The 13,429-nt window shown below is 58.5% G+C and overlaps 1 protein-coding gene across 3 annotated transcripts; it reads right to left on the bottom strand.

Moving 5' to 3' along the window:
• Positions 1-1,260: 1,260 nt before the first annotated feature.
• On the bottom strand, positions 1,261-12,763 carry CLK2 (CDC like kinase 2). 3 transcript variants are annotated; one of them, XM_027669327.1, is made up of 13 exons: positions 12,645-12,763; positions 9,383-9,552; positions 7,578-7,815; positions 5,800-5,893; positions 5,386-5,452; positions 4,937-5,053; positions 4,565-4,731; positions 4,054-4,148; positions 3,617-3,746; positions 2,826-2,908; positions 2,522-2,601; positions 2,222-2,312; positions 1,261-1,907 (listed from the first exon to the last, which is right to left on the bottom strand). In XM_027669327.1, exons 2-13 carry the CDS (start codon positions 9,550-9,552, stop codon positions 1,725-1,727), a joined length of 1,515 nt encoding a protein of 504 aa, XP_027525128.1. In that variant the 5' UTR covers positions 12,645-12,763; the 3' UTR covers positions 1,261-1,724. The 3 variants fall into 3 exon arrangements, with proteins under 3 accessions (XP_027525128.1, XP_027525127.1, XP_027525129.1); XM_027669326.1 differs by lacking the exon at positions 12,645-12,763 and having other exon boundaries at positions 5,800-5,896; XM_027669328.1 differs by lacking the exons at positions 5,800-5,893; positions 9,383-9,552; positions 12,645-12,763 and having other exon boundaries at positions 7,578-7,660.
• Positions 12,764-13,429: the final 666 nt, after the last annotated feature.

The raw sequence follows: 13,429 nt of genomic DNA, 5'->3' as shown, positions 1-13,429 counted from the left end.
TGTGTGTCTGTCTGTGTGTGTGTCTGTCTGTGTGTGTGTGTCTGTGTCTGTGTGTCTCTGTGTGTCTGTGTGTGTGTTTCTGTCTGTGTCTGTGTGTGTGTTTGAGTCCGTGTCCCGGGGTCACGTGAGGCGCATCCCAAAATCTCCCAATTACCCCCCCCACACATACCACCCTCCCTCACCCCTCGCACCCACCCTCAGGTGTCCCTGGGCTGACACCCATCGTCCCATCGCCCACGTGACTCCCGTGACAACGGTGTCCGCGACGGGACCCCCTCCATCCCCTCGGGACCCCCTCCATCCCCTCGGGATCCCCTCCATCCCCTCGGGACCCCCTCCATCCCCTCGCCGGCGCTCCCGTGTCCCCCCAGGGTTCCAGGTCCCCAACTTGCCGGACAGCGGCCCCTCCCGCGGGTCCCCCTCCGAGGCCTCACCTCCGACCCCCCACCTCGGCTCCCGCCTGTGTCCCCCCCCCCCGGCAGTGGAGCAGCTGTCGCTGAGCCCCCCGATCCGGCCGGGTGGGCTCCGACAGCCTGGGAGGGACCCGCGGCACGAGGAGCACTTGGGGAATTTCTCCTGTGTCTCCTGGGCCGGTTATTTATAGGAATCCCTGATTCCACGGGCTCCAGCTGCCTGCGGATGGCACAGCGACCCCTCCTCAGCAGGGATTCCTCAGCATCCCCTCCATCCTCAGTGCTCAGCAGAGACTCTGCTGAACATATTCTTCAGCCTCTGAACAGCCTTGAGAGTGACACACGAACACCACAGGTGAGCTCCCAGCTGTGGAACAGCCCCAGCAATTCCCAGGGAACAGTCCAAGCCACACTGCAGAGCTGAGAAGAGCCCAAAAGGCACAGACAGCCCTGGGGTGGGTGTTGGACACACATGGGCTCCAGACACCCCTTTTCCAACAGCCACCACCAGCAGCCAGTGCTCCACCCCAGCCAGGGTCGGGAGGGCTCTTCAGGTGAGAGAAAACCTGTCTGATGGCCCCACTGTCCTTTTTCTGCTTCCCACCCCAACACTGACCCCAGGGCATGAGGAAAGGGGCAGCCTGACCCCACAACCAGCATCTGCCCAGGTCTGGCTGCAGCCCTGAGGGCCAAAAGCAGCTTTGAGCCCCTGCAGGCTTGGGAGGAGTGGTGCAGGTAGACAGAGCTGGTTTCCTAGATCACAAAGTTCCTTTCATCCCTGTCAGCATCTGCTTTCATCCCAGGAGCAGCTGCTGCCGGTGCCAAACCCAGCCCCGGTGGTTTTTTATTCACTTCATATTTATTTGTCACAAAGACTGTACAAAATTCTTATAAAACTCTGGTGTGGGGATGGGCTATGACATTGATCCAAAAAATAATTCCCATGCAGTCCCACCAGTTCCATAACTTACAAGGGAACAGATAAGCTACAGAGAGCTGCGAGTCCTGGAGTATTTACACCGAGGGAGGGCAGGAACAGGAGACAAAGCAACACTTTGACGAGAGAGGTATTTACAGCATGGACACACAGGCCCCCCCTCACCTCATGGAACAGCAGGTCGGGCCCGCGCTGCCCCGAGGCCGACAGGGCTATTTACAGTATCTCACATATTAACAGCTTTACAAAGGGGAGTTCTTCTCATGTATATATATAAAAAAAAAGAAAAAAAAAAAGCACCAAGTGTCTGGATAAGAAGTCATGGGGGGCCTCCACGGGGGCTAGAATGCAAAGGCTGGCTGGCACCGGCGGCGTCACCGGCTGATGTCCCGGCTCGAGTCCCACAGTTTTGTGCTGGGCTCCATGCCCAGCAGGTCGAAGAAGGGGTGTTTGAGGGCCTCGGCCAGGGTGACCCGCTTGGATGGCTCGTACTCCAGCATGCTCTCGATCAGGTCGAACAGGCGGTGATGGTCCTCGGCCTCCGACGTCAGGTAGCGCTGGGGGGGCGGAGGGGACAGGTCAGGAATGGCCTGGGACATCCCCTGGGCTAAGCTGGGGCCATCCCTCAGCCCAGACCTGAACTCTGGGCTCCTCTACCCGGGACAGAACTGCTGGGTTTTCACCCACCCCCCCTTCCCCACTTCCTGAACTCTCCATGCCCTCCTCCTCTTCCACTTCAGATCAAACTCAGGCTTCCTAGTCTATTCCAAGGCTCCCTCAGGAAGACACCAGTCTGAGCCTTTTGCTGGCCTGAGCTTGCCCAGAGGGAGAATCTCTGCACTGAGGAGGGGCTGCTGCCCACCCTCCTTACCCGCAGGGGTTTGCAGTTCTCCCGGACGTAGCGTCCGGCCGAGGTGTTCTCGTCCCAGTCCAGGCGCCCGTGGTAGAAATACTTCTGTTTCCTGTCGGAATAACAGGTGGGAACAGGTTACACCTGAGCACAACACACCCTGCAGCAACAGCAACGTGCCAGCCCTGGCAGGGCACACGGCTCAGGGCACCAGCACGGCCAGGGGATCCAGGGAATTCCCCCTCCAAAGTGGGATCCCTCACAGAAAACCACTGCCTGTGAGGCAGGAGAGGCTGCAACACCTGCAGGGCCCTTGCTCACCTCGTCTTCCTGACCATCCGAGAAGGAATTGGCCCCAGGATCCTCTCCATCATGGCCAGGTGCTCCCGGTTGTCGTGTGTCTGAGAGAGAGAAATGTAAAGGGAAGGCATGGAACAGATTCCAGTGGTTCTGCCTCCAGCCCTGGCTATTCCCCCCACCCAAAACCCCTTCCTGGCCAACACTTCTCCAGGACAGCAGTGATGGAGGGACCCCCATCAGCCCCAGGGGCTCTGGGCTGTGCTGGGAATCAGCCAGAATCCTCTCTCACCAGTTGGGAAGTAGCCACACCACCCGGAGTTCTCACCTGGAACAGGGTGAAACCCACATAATACTCAAAGATGATGCAGCCAATGCTCCACACATCACAGGGCTGGCTCCAGCCAAGCTCTGAAAAACAACGTTGTTTAAATAAATGATCCAGTTATGGCACAGGATTTCAAATCCCTCTCCCCTTAAAAAACAAACAGCTGGAAAAACAGTTCCCATTCCAGCCAAGCCCCTGGTGCCGCGCTGGCAATGCACTGCAGTGCCAAAACACCAACTGATAATCATGGAATCATTAAGGTTGGAAAAGACCTCCAAGATCAAGTCCAACCTTTGACCCATCACCATTTTGTCACCCAGCCCAGAGCACTGAGTGCCATGTCCAGTTCCTGAACACCTCCGGGGATGGTGACTCCACTGCCTCCCTGGGCAGCCTCTTCCAAGGCCTGACAACATTTTTTGTGAAAAAACTCCTCCTGATGTCCAACCTGAACCTCCCCTGGCACAGCTTGAGGCCGTTTTCTCTCATCCTGTCCCTTGTTCCCTGGGAGCAGAGCTAGACTCCCCCCCAGCTCCCCTCTCCTGTCAGGGAGTTGTGGAGAGCAAGAAAGATCCCCCTGAGCCTCCTTTTCTCCAGGCTGAACAACCCCAGAATAATGACATGGCTATAATGATGACCTTCCCAGAAAACAGCACTGGAGAGCTCTTAAATAAACACTTCCCATCTCCCAGGGCAAACCCAGGACAGCTCCTGAACGATGAGGAGGCCCAGCACTCCCCAGCCCAGCGAGCAGCACCTCGAGGGACACACCTGCCTCGGCAGGGACCTACCCAGGATGACTTCAGGGGCCCGGTAGTGCCTGGTGGAGACAATGGTGCTGTGGTGCTCGTGGTCAAACGTGGCACTGCCAAAGTCCACCACCCTGATGGCCGTGCTCTTCACGCTCCGCTCGTCCCGCTTCTGCACAGGCAACAACGGGAGCCGTGACCCAGGAGCTCCCAGACAGGTACTCAGGGCCTTTCCTTACACACCACGGGAGGGGAAAGCTTTGGGGGCCCCACAGCTCAGCCCCAAACAAGCTCCCACTGCCAGCCAGCTACACCTGGGGTCCCCATGGCTCACTTTTCACTGCCTGAACACAGGCAGCTCGTGCAAGACACAGGCCCTGAGGGAGCCCCTGTCACCTGGGGCACGTCCCAACTCCGCCCTCTCTGGGTCAGGGACACCAAGAACCCAAGAGCAGACCTGACCCCAGGCAGTGTGTTACCTTTTCCAGGTTGTAGGAGAGCTCATAGTCTGAGTTCACAAAGAGGATGTTCTCTGGCTTGAGGTCGGTGTGGGTGAGTTTATTGTCGTGCAGAACTGGGGAAGCAAAGAGAGTCGGGGTGATGGGACAGGAGCAGAGCAAGGCTGCACCCACAAGAAGCCATCATTGCTTCAGTTTGCTCATACTGGCACCACTTTAGCCCACACTTAGCACTGGGTGTGAATAGGCTGGCCCAGGCCAAGATGCTTCATCAGAAGCACAAAGACTTATTGTATTGATCACCAGAAGGTGAGGGGGGTGGATGCTGGAGTGCCCTAAGCTACTGCCAGCCCATAAGCCTCGGAAAACAAACAGGATTCACTCCCAGAGGGGCAGGAAGGCTCAGGCTCAGAAGAACAGCAAAAACTCGCTTGCTCTGGGCCACCAGTTGCACCAGTGTCCCGGTCCCTGGGAGCTGCACAGCTCTCCAGGTCAGCCCAGTGCAGCAGGGAGAGGAGCAGGGAGCACTTACACTTCACAGCCTGGCACACCTGGAAGGCCATGTGCCGTACTTGGTGGATGGGGTAAGGCAGGTAGTTGTTGTCCTTCAGGAAGTCAAAGGTGCTGAGCCCCAGCAGCTCAAAGGAGATGCACATGTGGCCATGGTAGTCAAACCAGTCAAACATCCTGACACAGAGACTGACAGAAACATTCCAGTTGGGACCAGCTCTGCAATGCCATCCCTGCGCCAGGCTCCTCCTTCCGCTGCTCAGTCTGTACCCCACGGCGAGGCGAGATGCCTCCAACACTAGCCAGGATCACATTCAGCCACACAGCACCAAGCACCTCTTCCATCCCACCCCTGGAACCAGCCCTTCCAGTCCAACACCAGGAGCACACTCACTTTGTGTTCTCGGGATCCTTCTCGTTGATTTTCTCCAGCACGTTGATTTCCAGCCGAGCAGCCTCTTTGTATTTCTCTACGTTTTTAATGATTTTGAGAGCAACACGTGCACCACCCCTGAGGGAGAAAGCACAGGGTGAGCCCTGAGGAGGTCAAAAGGGCTGTGTCCTATGAAAGGGACCTTCCGACCAGCCTCCCCTGTGCAGCACAGCCTCCACCACCCTTGCTTGAGCAGGTGGCTGTTTTTAAGGGGTGTCCATCAAAGCTGTGCCTTTTCCCTCCCCACAAACAGCCCCAAAGCCTCCCCCAGCACACAGGTGACCCAAGAGGGCGAGTGCCCAGACCAGCAGAGGACACTGGAAGCCAACAGATTGATTTTCACCCCCAGGCTCCCACATTATGCCCGAAAGGCTCCACTGCCAGCTGCAGTGTCCCCTCTCCCCACGTACCTCCGGTGATCCATGCACTGCACCACTCTGCCGAACGTGCCTTCCCCCAGCGTGCTGATAATCTCATCTGGGAGGGAGAGAAGGAGAGGGAAGGAGCTGAGAGAGGGAGCAGCACCTGGCTGCAGCGATACACAGGGCAGAGGAGAATGCATTGCAACACCTAACCTGCACACAGCTGGAGAGACCGGAGCAGCGGAAGGCTGACACCGGCTGCACAAGGCAGCTGCCCTAATTCCCTGGCACTTCAGTAACAATACACAATATAAACGTAGCTTTTAACAAAAGGGGAAGGAAAAGGAGAGGGTTTCTCTTTAATAAACAATGAAAATAAAATGAAACAGAAAGATAAGACAGATCTGCGACTGCGATGGGAGCTTAACTAGAGAGCTAAATTATGTTACGATTTGGCTGTACATCTTTCTTGTAGCCAGTCGCCGACGCGATAGATCAGATGCCCCTCGTCGTCGTCCTCCACACTCTTGGCCCTTCTGCTGCTCTGTCGACTCCGCTGCTGGCCCAGGCAGACAGGGAATTCATCATTCACCAATCAGATTTTCAAACCAGCGCAGCAGCCAGCGTCACGCATTGGTTGGTTTGGAAATTCACATGGTTGTTTGAGGAGGGGTTGCAGGAGGAGATTCCCAGCCAATTCATACGGCACAGAGGAATATATAACGATAGGGATATTGCAAGGGAACATGTCAAGATACAACACACTAGCTCAGAAAAGAAAAAAAAAAACAGTTTCGCTTTTCGTTGTAGCAAAAAAGATAAAAAAAAAAAAAGTAAGGAAAAAAAAGTAAAAAAAAAATAAATAAAAAAAAATAAGAAAAAAAAGAACCTACAAACAGCCCCACCCGAACCAGTGTGAGAGCAGAGCTGTCAGAGTGTGGGAGCCGAGGGGGCACGGGAGGGGCCGGCTGCTCTCGCTCCCACGGGGGCTCAGAGAGGAATAGCACCAGCCTTCGGGTCCTGGAGACCCCCTAAACATGCCAGAGGCCACAGGGAGGGGGCTCCCGGCAGCCCCACGGCCACCAAGGAGGAAGGGCAGTGGGAGGCAGGTGCCCAGAGGTCCTGCACAAGCCCAGGCTGCCCTCACAGGCACCCCCGTCCCACTCCAACAACCACCCACACAGCTTCCCCCAGCCCCGACACTCAGGGAAAGAGGAATTCAGAGATTCCAGAAGCAGCTCTAGGTAACAACAATCCATCCAAAACCGAGAGTTTGCAGTGACTGCCTGGGGAAAGACAGGCACCTCTTGTCAGACCCTCCCCTGAAGAAGCTGATCCTGGAAGGACTAACTTCCAGGAGAGAAGCAGAGCCCAACAGGGAACAGGGACAGCCTGGGATGAGGCAGATAAGAGGTTTATGCCAGAGAAGAGAAAATTCCTGCCTTCGGTTCCTCAGCTAAGTATCCCCAGACCTGGGAGCAAGCGGCCCAGCGGACTTGGGACCTGAATCCAGCCCCCAATCCCCTCCCTGGACACACAGCCAGAACAGACCAGACAACACTGAGAGCTCCACACACAGAGCAGAGACCGTGTCTGGGGTCTAACAGAAGTGAACAGCAGAACAGACAAGAAGAGAAAGCCGGGGACACTGCCAGGAAGAGCCTGGGATGGTCGCTGCCTCCACCTGAGCTGAGTGGTCCGAAAGCTCTGCTCCTCCGCAAAGCCCCTCGCGGGTCAGCTGAGCCCACCCAGGAGAATCTGCTCTGGAGAATCAGAGCCAGGGGCTTCCTGCCACAGCCCAAACCAGGGACCACAGGGACAAGCCACCTGTCCCAGGCTCTCTGGGACTGGGATCAGCTGAGCGTCGGCTGTTTGAGCCTCGCACAAATCCTGCCTGGCTGGGGCTCCTACACAAATCTCCACGAGCGTCACCAAACGGGAGGAGCTGCAGCACCACCCCAGGGACACACCCCAGGGACACACCTGTCCTCCCACCTGAGCGGGCAACACTAAGAGAGAGGGTCTGAGCCCCCCGTGCCCAGCCGGCGCAGCGGGACGTGCGGGCAGGAACGCTCTGCACCAAAAACCTTCCTCCTGCACACACACACACACACACACACACACACAGTTCAAGCCGAGTCCGAGAGAGCGTTTAGAAAGTGAGTTTTCTACTTACCCAGCTCGGCACCTGGGAGAGAGAAAGGTTTACAGGGCAGGCCCAGCAAGAGCAGGATACTCACCGATGAGGAGCGGCTAAAGGACCGGCTGCGGCGCCGCCTCCGCCTGTGCTTACGCCGGCTGCTTTTGCAGCTGCGGTAGCTGCCCTCGCGGTCCCGGGAGCGCCGGTACTCGTAGGAGTGGTGGTACTCGGGCTCGTAGTAGCCGTCCCCGCCCCGCTCGCGGCTGTAGTCGTTGCGCCGGTAGCTGTCACAGTAACGCCGGTCGTAGGCCCGCCGGTCTGCAGAGTGGTCGTCGTAGCTGAGGAGAGACACAGCCGTGGACTGGGTTGGGAGGGACCTCTCGAGGATCATCTAATCCCAAACCCCCTGAGGGTCGCTCGTGGTTTTATCCAGCCTGGCTTTGAACACTTCCAGGGATGGGGCAGCCACAGCCTCCCCGTTCCAGTACCTTGTACCCTCAAAGTAAAAAATTTCTTCCCCTTTTTCCATTTGTACCCTTGTCCTGTCACTCCAGCTCCTGAGGAACAGTCCCCTCTCTGGTTTCCCTGTAGCCCCTTCAGATTCTGGAAGGTGCTCTGAGGTCTCCACACAACCTTCTCTTCTCCAGGCTGAACATTCCTAATTCTCCCAGCCTGTCTCCATAGAGGAGGGGCTCCAGTCCCCCTTATTCACTTTATGGTCTCGTCTGGACTTGCTCCAACAGTTCCATGTCCTTCTGATGTTGGGAACACTGTATGCAGTGCTCCAGAAGTCTCACCAGAGCAGAGCAGAGGGGGAGCAGCACCAGTGGGAGTTCTGGGGGCTGGAACCCCAGGAGGCAAGAGGCTCTGAACTACCAACCCACGGCAAAACAGGGCACAGGGAACTGCATCCCACCCAGGTGAGAGACATTCACAGACGTGGTAGGAGTTGATGACCCCCAGACTTTCCTGCACTGAGACTCTGAGGGGATAAAAGCCCTGGGGGTCCTTTGTTTGGGGTCCCTCCCCAGAGGCACCAGCTCCAGCTGTTATTTTGTTACTGCACCAAGATTATTTCAAGGCTCCAGAGGTCTGGGACTCTGCTATGGGAAACCTGGGGCTGAGCTGGTGAGGAAACTGGTCTGACTGGGAGGGGGGTGGGTACAGGGAGCTGCCACTGCAAAAGGGCCTCAGTCCCAGCTCAGGTGGTGGAGTGGGATTGCTGGAGTGGCTCCTGGATGGTTGGACAGGGAAGTTTCCCTAAGAGGGGAGCAAGAGGAGGGGGTTTGGTCATGAGCATGGCCTCAAATGTGACAGCTCAGAGCAGGTCACACAGGAGCTGGGTGACCATGGCTGACCAGGCCCAGCTGGAGAGATAAAGATGATGAAGGGACTGGAGCATCCCTCTTATGAGGAGAGACTGTGGGAGCCAGGCCTGGTTAGTCTGGAGAAGAGAGGATCTCATCAATGCATATAAATATCTCCAAGGCACGTGTCAGGATGGTGCCAGGCTGTTCAGAGGTGCCCAGTGACAGCATGAGGAGCAATGGCCATAAACCAAACCACAAGAAGGTCCACCTCAACACGAGGAAGAACCCTGAGATTAACTCGGTGTTAATAGTGCCAAGGTTGTGGGTTCAACCCCAGTGTGAGCCATTCACTTAAGAGTTGGACTTGATGGTCCTTGTGCCTCAGAATATTCTGTGGTTCTGTGAAGAACAAGGCTGGAACAGCTGCCCAGGGAGGGCACGGAGTCTCCCTTTCTGGAGACATCCCAAACCCACCCGGGTGGGTTTCTCTGTGCTCTGGGTGACCCCGCCTCGGAAGGGGGTTGCCCTGGGTGGTCTCCAGCGATCCCCCCCAACCCAACCGCGGTGAAGGAGGGCAGATTCGAGCCTGGCTCACCTCCGGGATCGGACGTGGTAGCTGTCCTCCCTCCGGTGCCGCCGGTCCCGCTCGCTGCTGCTCGACCGCGACCGCGTCCGCCGCCGCTTGTGCTTGCGGCTCCGGTAGCGCTCGTGGTAACTCCCGCGGCTGCTGCGCTCCGACGAGCGGTACCTTCGGGAGTGAGGCATCTGTGGGGACAGCGGGGACCCTGTCAGGCACCCAGGGACAGTGGGGACCCCGTCAGGCACCCAGGGACAGTAGGGACCCCGTCAGGCACCCAGGGACAGTGGGGACCCCGTCAGGCATCTCTGGGGACAGCAGGAGGGGGACAGCAGGAGCCGCCGCGTGGGACAGGGACCGGTGAGCAACATCCAGTTCAGCAGCACATCTGAGTGTCCAGAGTTCTGAGAGTGTTCTTTGGAGTCTCCAGGGGATTCTGGGGTCCCCCAGGTGTATTTTGGGGTCCCTGACTCCCCTTTTCTCCCCACAACACCCTGAACATGCAGGGGAATCAGTCTGAGAGCGGAGTCGCTGTCGGTGCAGACGCGCAAGACGGAGGGGGATAAGAATGTGAGTGACCAAAATCGCCTCAAAAACAACCCTGGCACACCCAAATTCCTCTGAACCACCCAAAAATCACCCCAAAATCCCTCTGAAATCAACCCTGATGCCCCGAAATTCCTACATTGCCCCAAATCATCCCAAACCCCCTCAAATCCCCTCAAACCCCACATCCATCTGCTGGGCATGGATGACCCCCATTCCCAGGGATCCTGCTTCATTCCCAGGGACTCCTGGTCCCGTTTTTCCCATTTTCCCTGAGAATCAGATTGGGATCAAGGCCCTGAAGCAGCCCATCCACAGCCCTATTTCCCTGTAACTATTTTTAGGGATCAGGATGGATTTTATCCCCAACTTTGACTTTATTTTTCCCATTTATCCAGGATGTTGCCCTGGGACCCTCCCTCTTCCCTGCTCCTATTCCCCATCCCATTCCCACATTCCTGTTTTTCCCCCAGAAGCAGGACTGGATCGAGGCCCTGAAGTGGCACTTGGGAAACACCCATATCCCTCCCTATTAACCCTGTTTTGGGATGAGGATAGATCTCCTATTCCTGACCTTTTCCCTGACCCTGTTTCCGTGGATTTTCCCATTTTTCCTGTGTTTTTCCCCCACATTCAGGTTGGGATCGAGGCCCTGAAGCAGCACCAATGTCACATCCATGTGCTGGGGATGAATCCAGGAGGAGGATCCCAGTTTCCCTGGGCTCCCTGGCACCATCTTTTCCCATTTTTCCATGTTTTCCCCCCAGAAACAGGACTGGATCAAGGCCCTGGATTGGCAGGTGGAACGGCACTGCTTCCACATCCATGTGCTGGGGAGTCCCATGGATCCCTGACCTCAATCCCAGGGATCCCCCTGGGGGAGAAGAAGAACTTCTTGGAGATCCCAGAGCCCCCTAAACCAAGATGGGACCCCCCAGAGGAGCTGTGCTTGTTGTGTACAGGAGAGATTCAGTCATGGGAAAACAACTCTCTCCCAGTTACGTAGAAAATAAAAGGTTGTTTGTTTTTTTTTCAAAGATCTAACTGAAATATCTATTTCAATAAATCCTCCTATAATTTTTATTTTGACTTTTACATGTCTCAGAAGCCAAAACAAAAAAAAAAACCAAAACCATCTTGTCAATGCTGCCAAGTGCTATATAACACTTGAGTGGCACGAGAAGACTGGAACTAGTTCTGCGTATTAATCAAATCTTTTCCAGGTTACTTCCCCTGTTTGCACCCATCTCTAAAGTCCACAGCTCCAGGAGGAGCATTTGCACCTCCAGGGCTTCCACCTTCTCCCCTTAAGCTCCTGTGCTCCCCAGGGAGGAGGGAACCACCCCCGAGGGAGGTGAAATGAAGCCCTGGATGCCACCAAAGTCCCTGTGCAGCAGTAACGGGAACACCCACGGGGGCAGCTCCCCAGGAGATGCCTCTGGTTTGGTGCCAAGCAAGTGACATCCACACCTGGGGGGGAAGAGTCTGGAGGGGCCACATGAGGAGCAGCTGAGAGCACTGGAGAAGCTGAGGGGAGACCTCAGGGGGCTGCAGCTTCCTCAGGAGGGGCAGCTCCGACCTCTGCTCTGTGTGAGCAGGGACAGGACCTGGGGAAGCAGCTGGAGCTGTGTCAGGGCAGGGTTAGGTTGGATATTAGGAAAATTCTTCCCCCAGAAGGTGGTTGGGCACTGAACAGGCTCCCCAGGGCAGTGGGCATGTCCCCAAGGCTGCCAGAGCTCAAGGGGCATCTGGAGAATGCTCTGAGGGACAGGGTGGGATTGTTGGGGTGTCTGTGCAGGGCCAGGAGTTGGATTTGGATGATCCCCTTCCAGCTCAGGGTATTCCATGGTACAATTCCCTGTGCCTGTGGGAAGTGCCCAGGAGCAAACCCACCCTTCCCAATGCACATTAACAGAGCCCTGCAAACCCCCGGCTCTGCCCCTCTGGGGGACCACGAGAGCTCAGAGCCAAGGAGACCCCCGGGGGGAGATGGCACAGCTCCAGCTCTCACACATTCCCCACACGTATTTCAGCTCCCCAAGCAGGAGCAGCTCCACCTGCCTCGGCTCCGCAGGCACGAATCACGGAGTCATGGAATGTTAAAGGGCTGGGAGGGCCCTCAAAGCTCACCCAGTCCCACCCCCTGCCACGGGCAGGGGACACCTTGCACCAGGCCAGCTTGCTCCGAGCTGGCCTTGGACACTTCCAGGGACGGGGCACCCACGGAATAACCCGTGCCAGGGCCGGGAGAGGAGTCCGAGCTCCCTTTGCCCACAGAGTTCCCACAAAACACCCCCCCGGCCACCTCCCCGCCCCCGCCCCGCGCTGACATCACCGGCCTGGCTCGGACAGGCACGACCGGCCCGGGGCTGGGCTGACCGGGGGGGAACGGGCTCGGGACCCCCAGGGCTCTGCGGGGCGGCTCCCGACCCCCCCGGGGGCCTCGCCGCTCCCTCGCCGATCGCAGGGAGCGCCGAGGCCGGTGCCGGCGGGACGAGCACCGGGGCCGGTCTGGGCGCGATGATGGCGGCGGCGGGCGGGGCCTCCCCCGTGCGGGGCCGGAAGCACCGGGACACCGGCAGCGACGGGCGCCGGGCCATCCGGACCCGCCGCCCCCCTCAGAAACACCCACACCGTGTGTGCCCCCGCCCCACCGGGGACCCACCGTGCACCGGGCCCTCCCCGCCCGCGGCCTACCCGCCCCACCCCGCACCGCCCGCCGCGCGTCACGCACCGTCCTCGCAGCCAGCCCGGTGCGCTTGTCCCACAGGAAATCCGTGATGGCGGCCGAGGGCCCCGCGGGCCCCGCTCCAGCTCCTCCTCCTCCTCCCGCCGCCGCCGCCGCCGCCGATCCGGGTCCTGCCGCCCGCGGGGCCGCGCACGCAACGCAACGCAACGCACGGGGGCGCGCGCACGTACCCGAAGAGGCGCGCGCGCGCGCGCGCGGGGGGAGGGGAAGGGGCAGCATGCGTCACGTCGGGCGGGGCCGCGCGGGGCAGGAGGAGGAGTTACACGCGATGGGGGCGCGGCCTAGAGTATAAGCCACGCCCCCTCTCGCGTCCTTTTGGCGGGGTTAGAGCGGGTTGACACACCCACCTCTCACCCAAAGCCACGCCCCGTTCCCTCTGACGGTGGCGGGACGGGATTATATCAGAGGGGCGGAATGTCCCCGCCCACCGCCTCCCGGAGCCCCGCCCCGTCCTCCTCGGGTTAGACATGAGGGGCGGGGACTAGAGTGGTTCGCTCCGCCCAGCCACCCAAGCCCCGCCCCCTGGTGGAGTACGACCAGAGGGGCGTGGCCTGTGATGAGTGTCCCCGTCCGTGTCTCCGAAACCACGCCCATCGCTCACCATATTTGGGTATTGTGACTGTGGCCCCGCCCATTCCATTGAAGCCACGCCCCTCCCGGGCTCATCAGCCTGTGACGGGGCGGGGCTACTACCGAGCGGGCGTGGTCTTTCCTGCGAAGCCCCTCCCCCCGGCCCCGCCCCGCCCCGCCCGCCGCGGGGTCCCGGCGCC

The sequence above is a fragment of the Corapipo altera genome, unplaced genomic scaffold, assembly GCF_003945725.1.
Source record: "Corapipo altera isolate COAL_440 unplaced genomic scaffold, ASM394572v1 198, whole genome shotgun sequence".
NCBI lineage: Eukaryota > Metazoa > Chordata > Aves > Passeriformes > Pipridae > Corapipo > Corapipo altera.
This window is presented reverse-complemented; position numbering and strand designations above follow the sequence as displayed.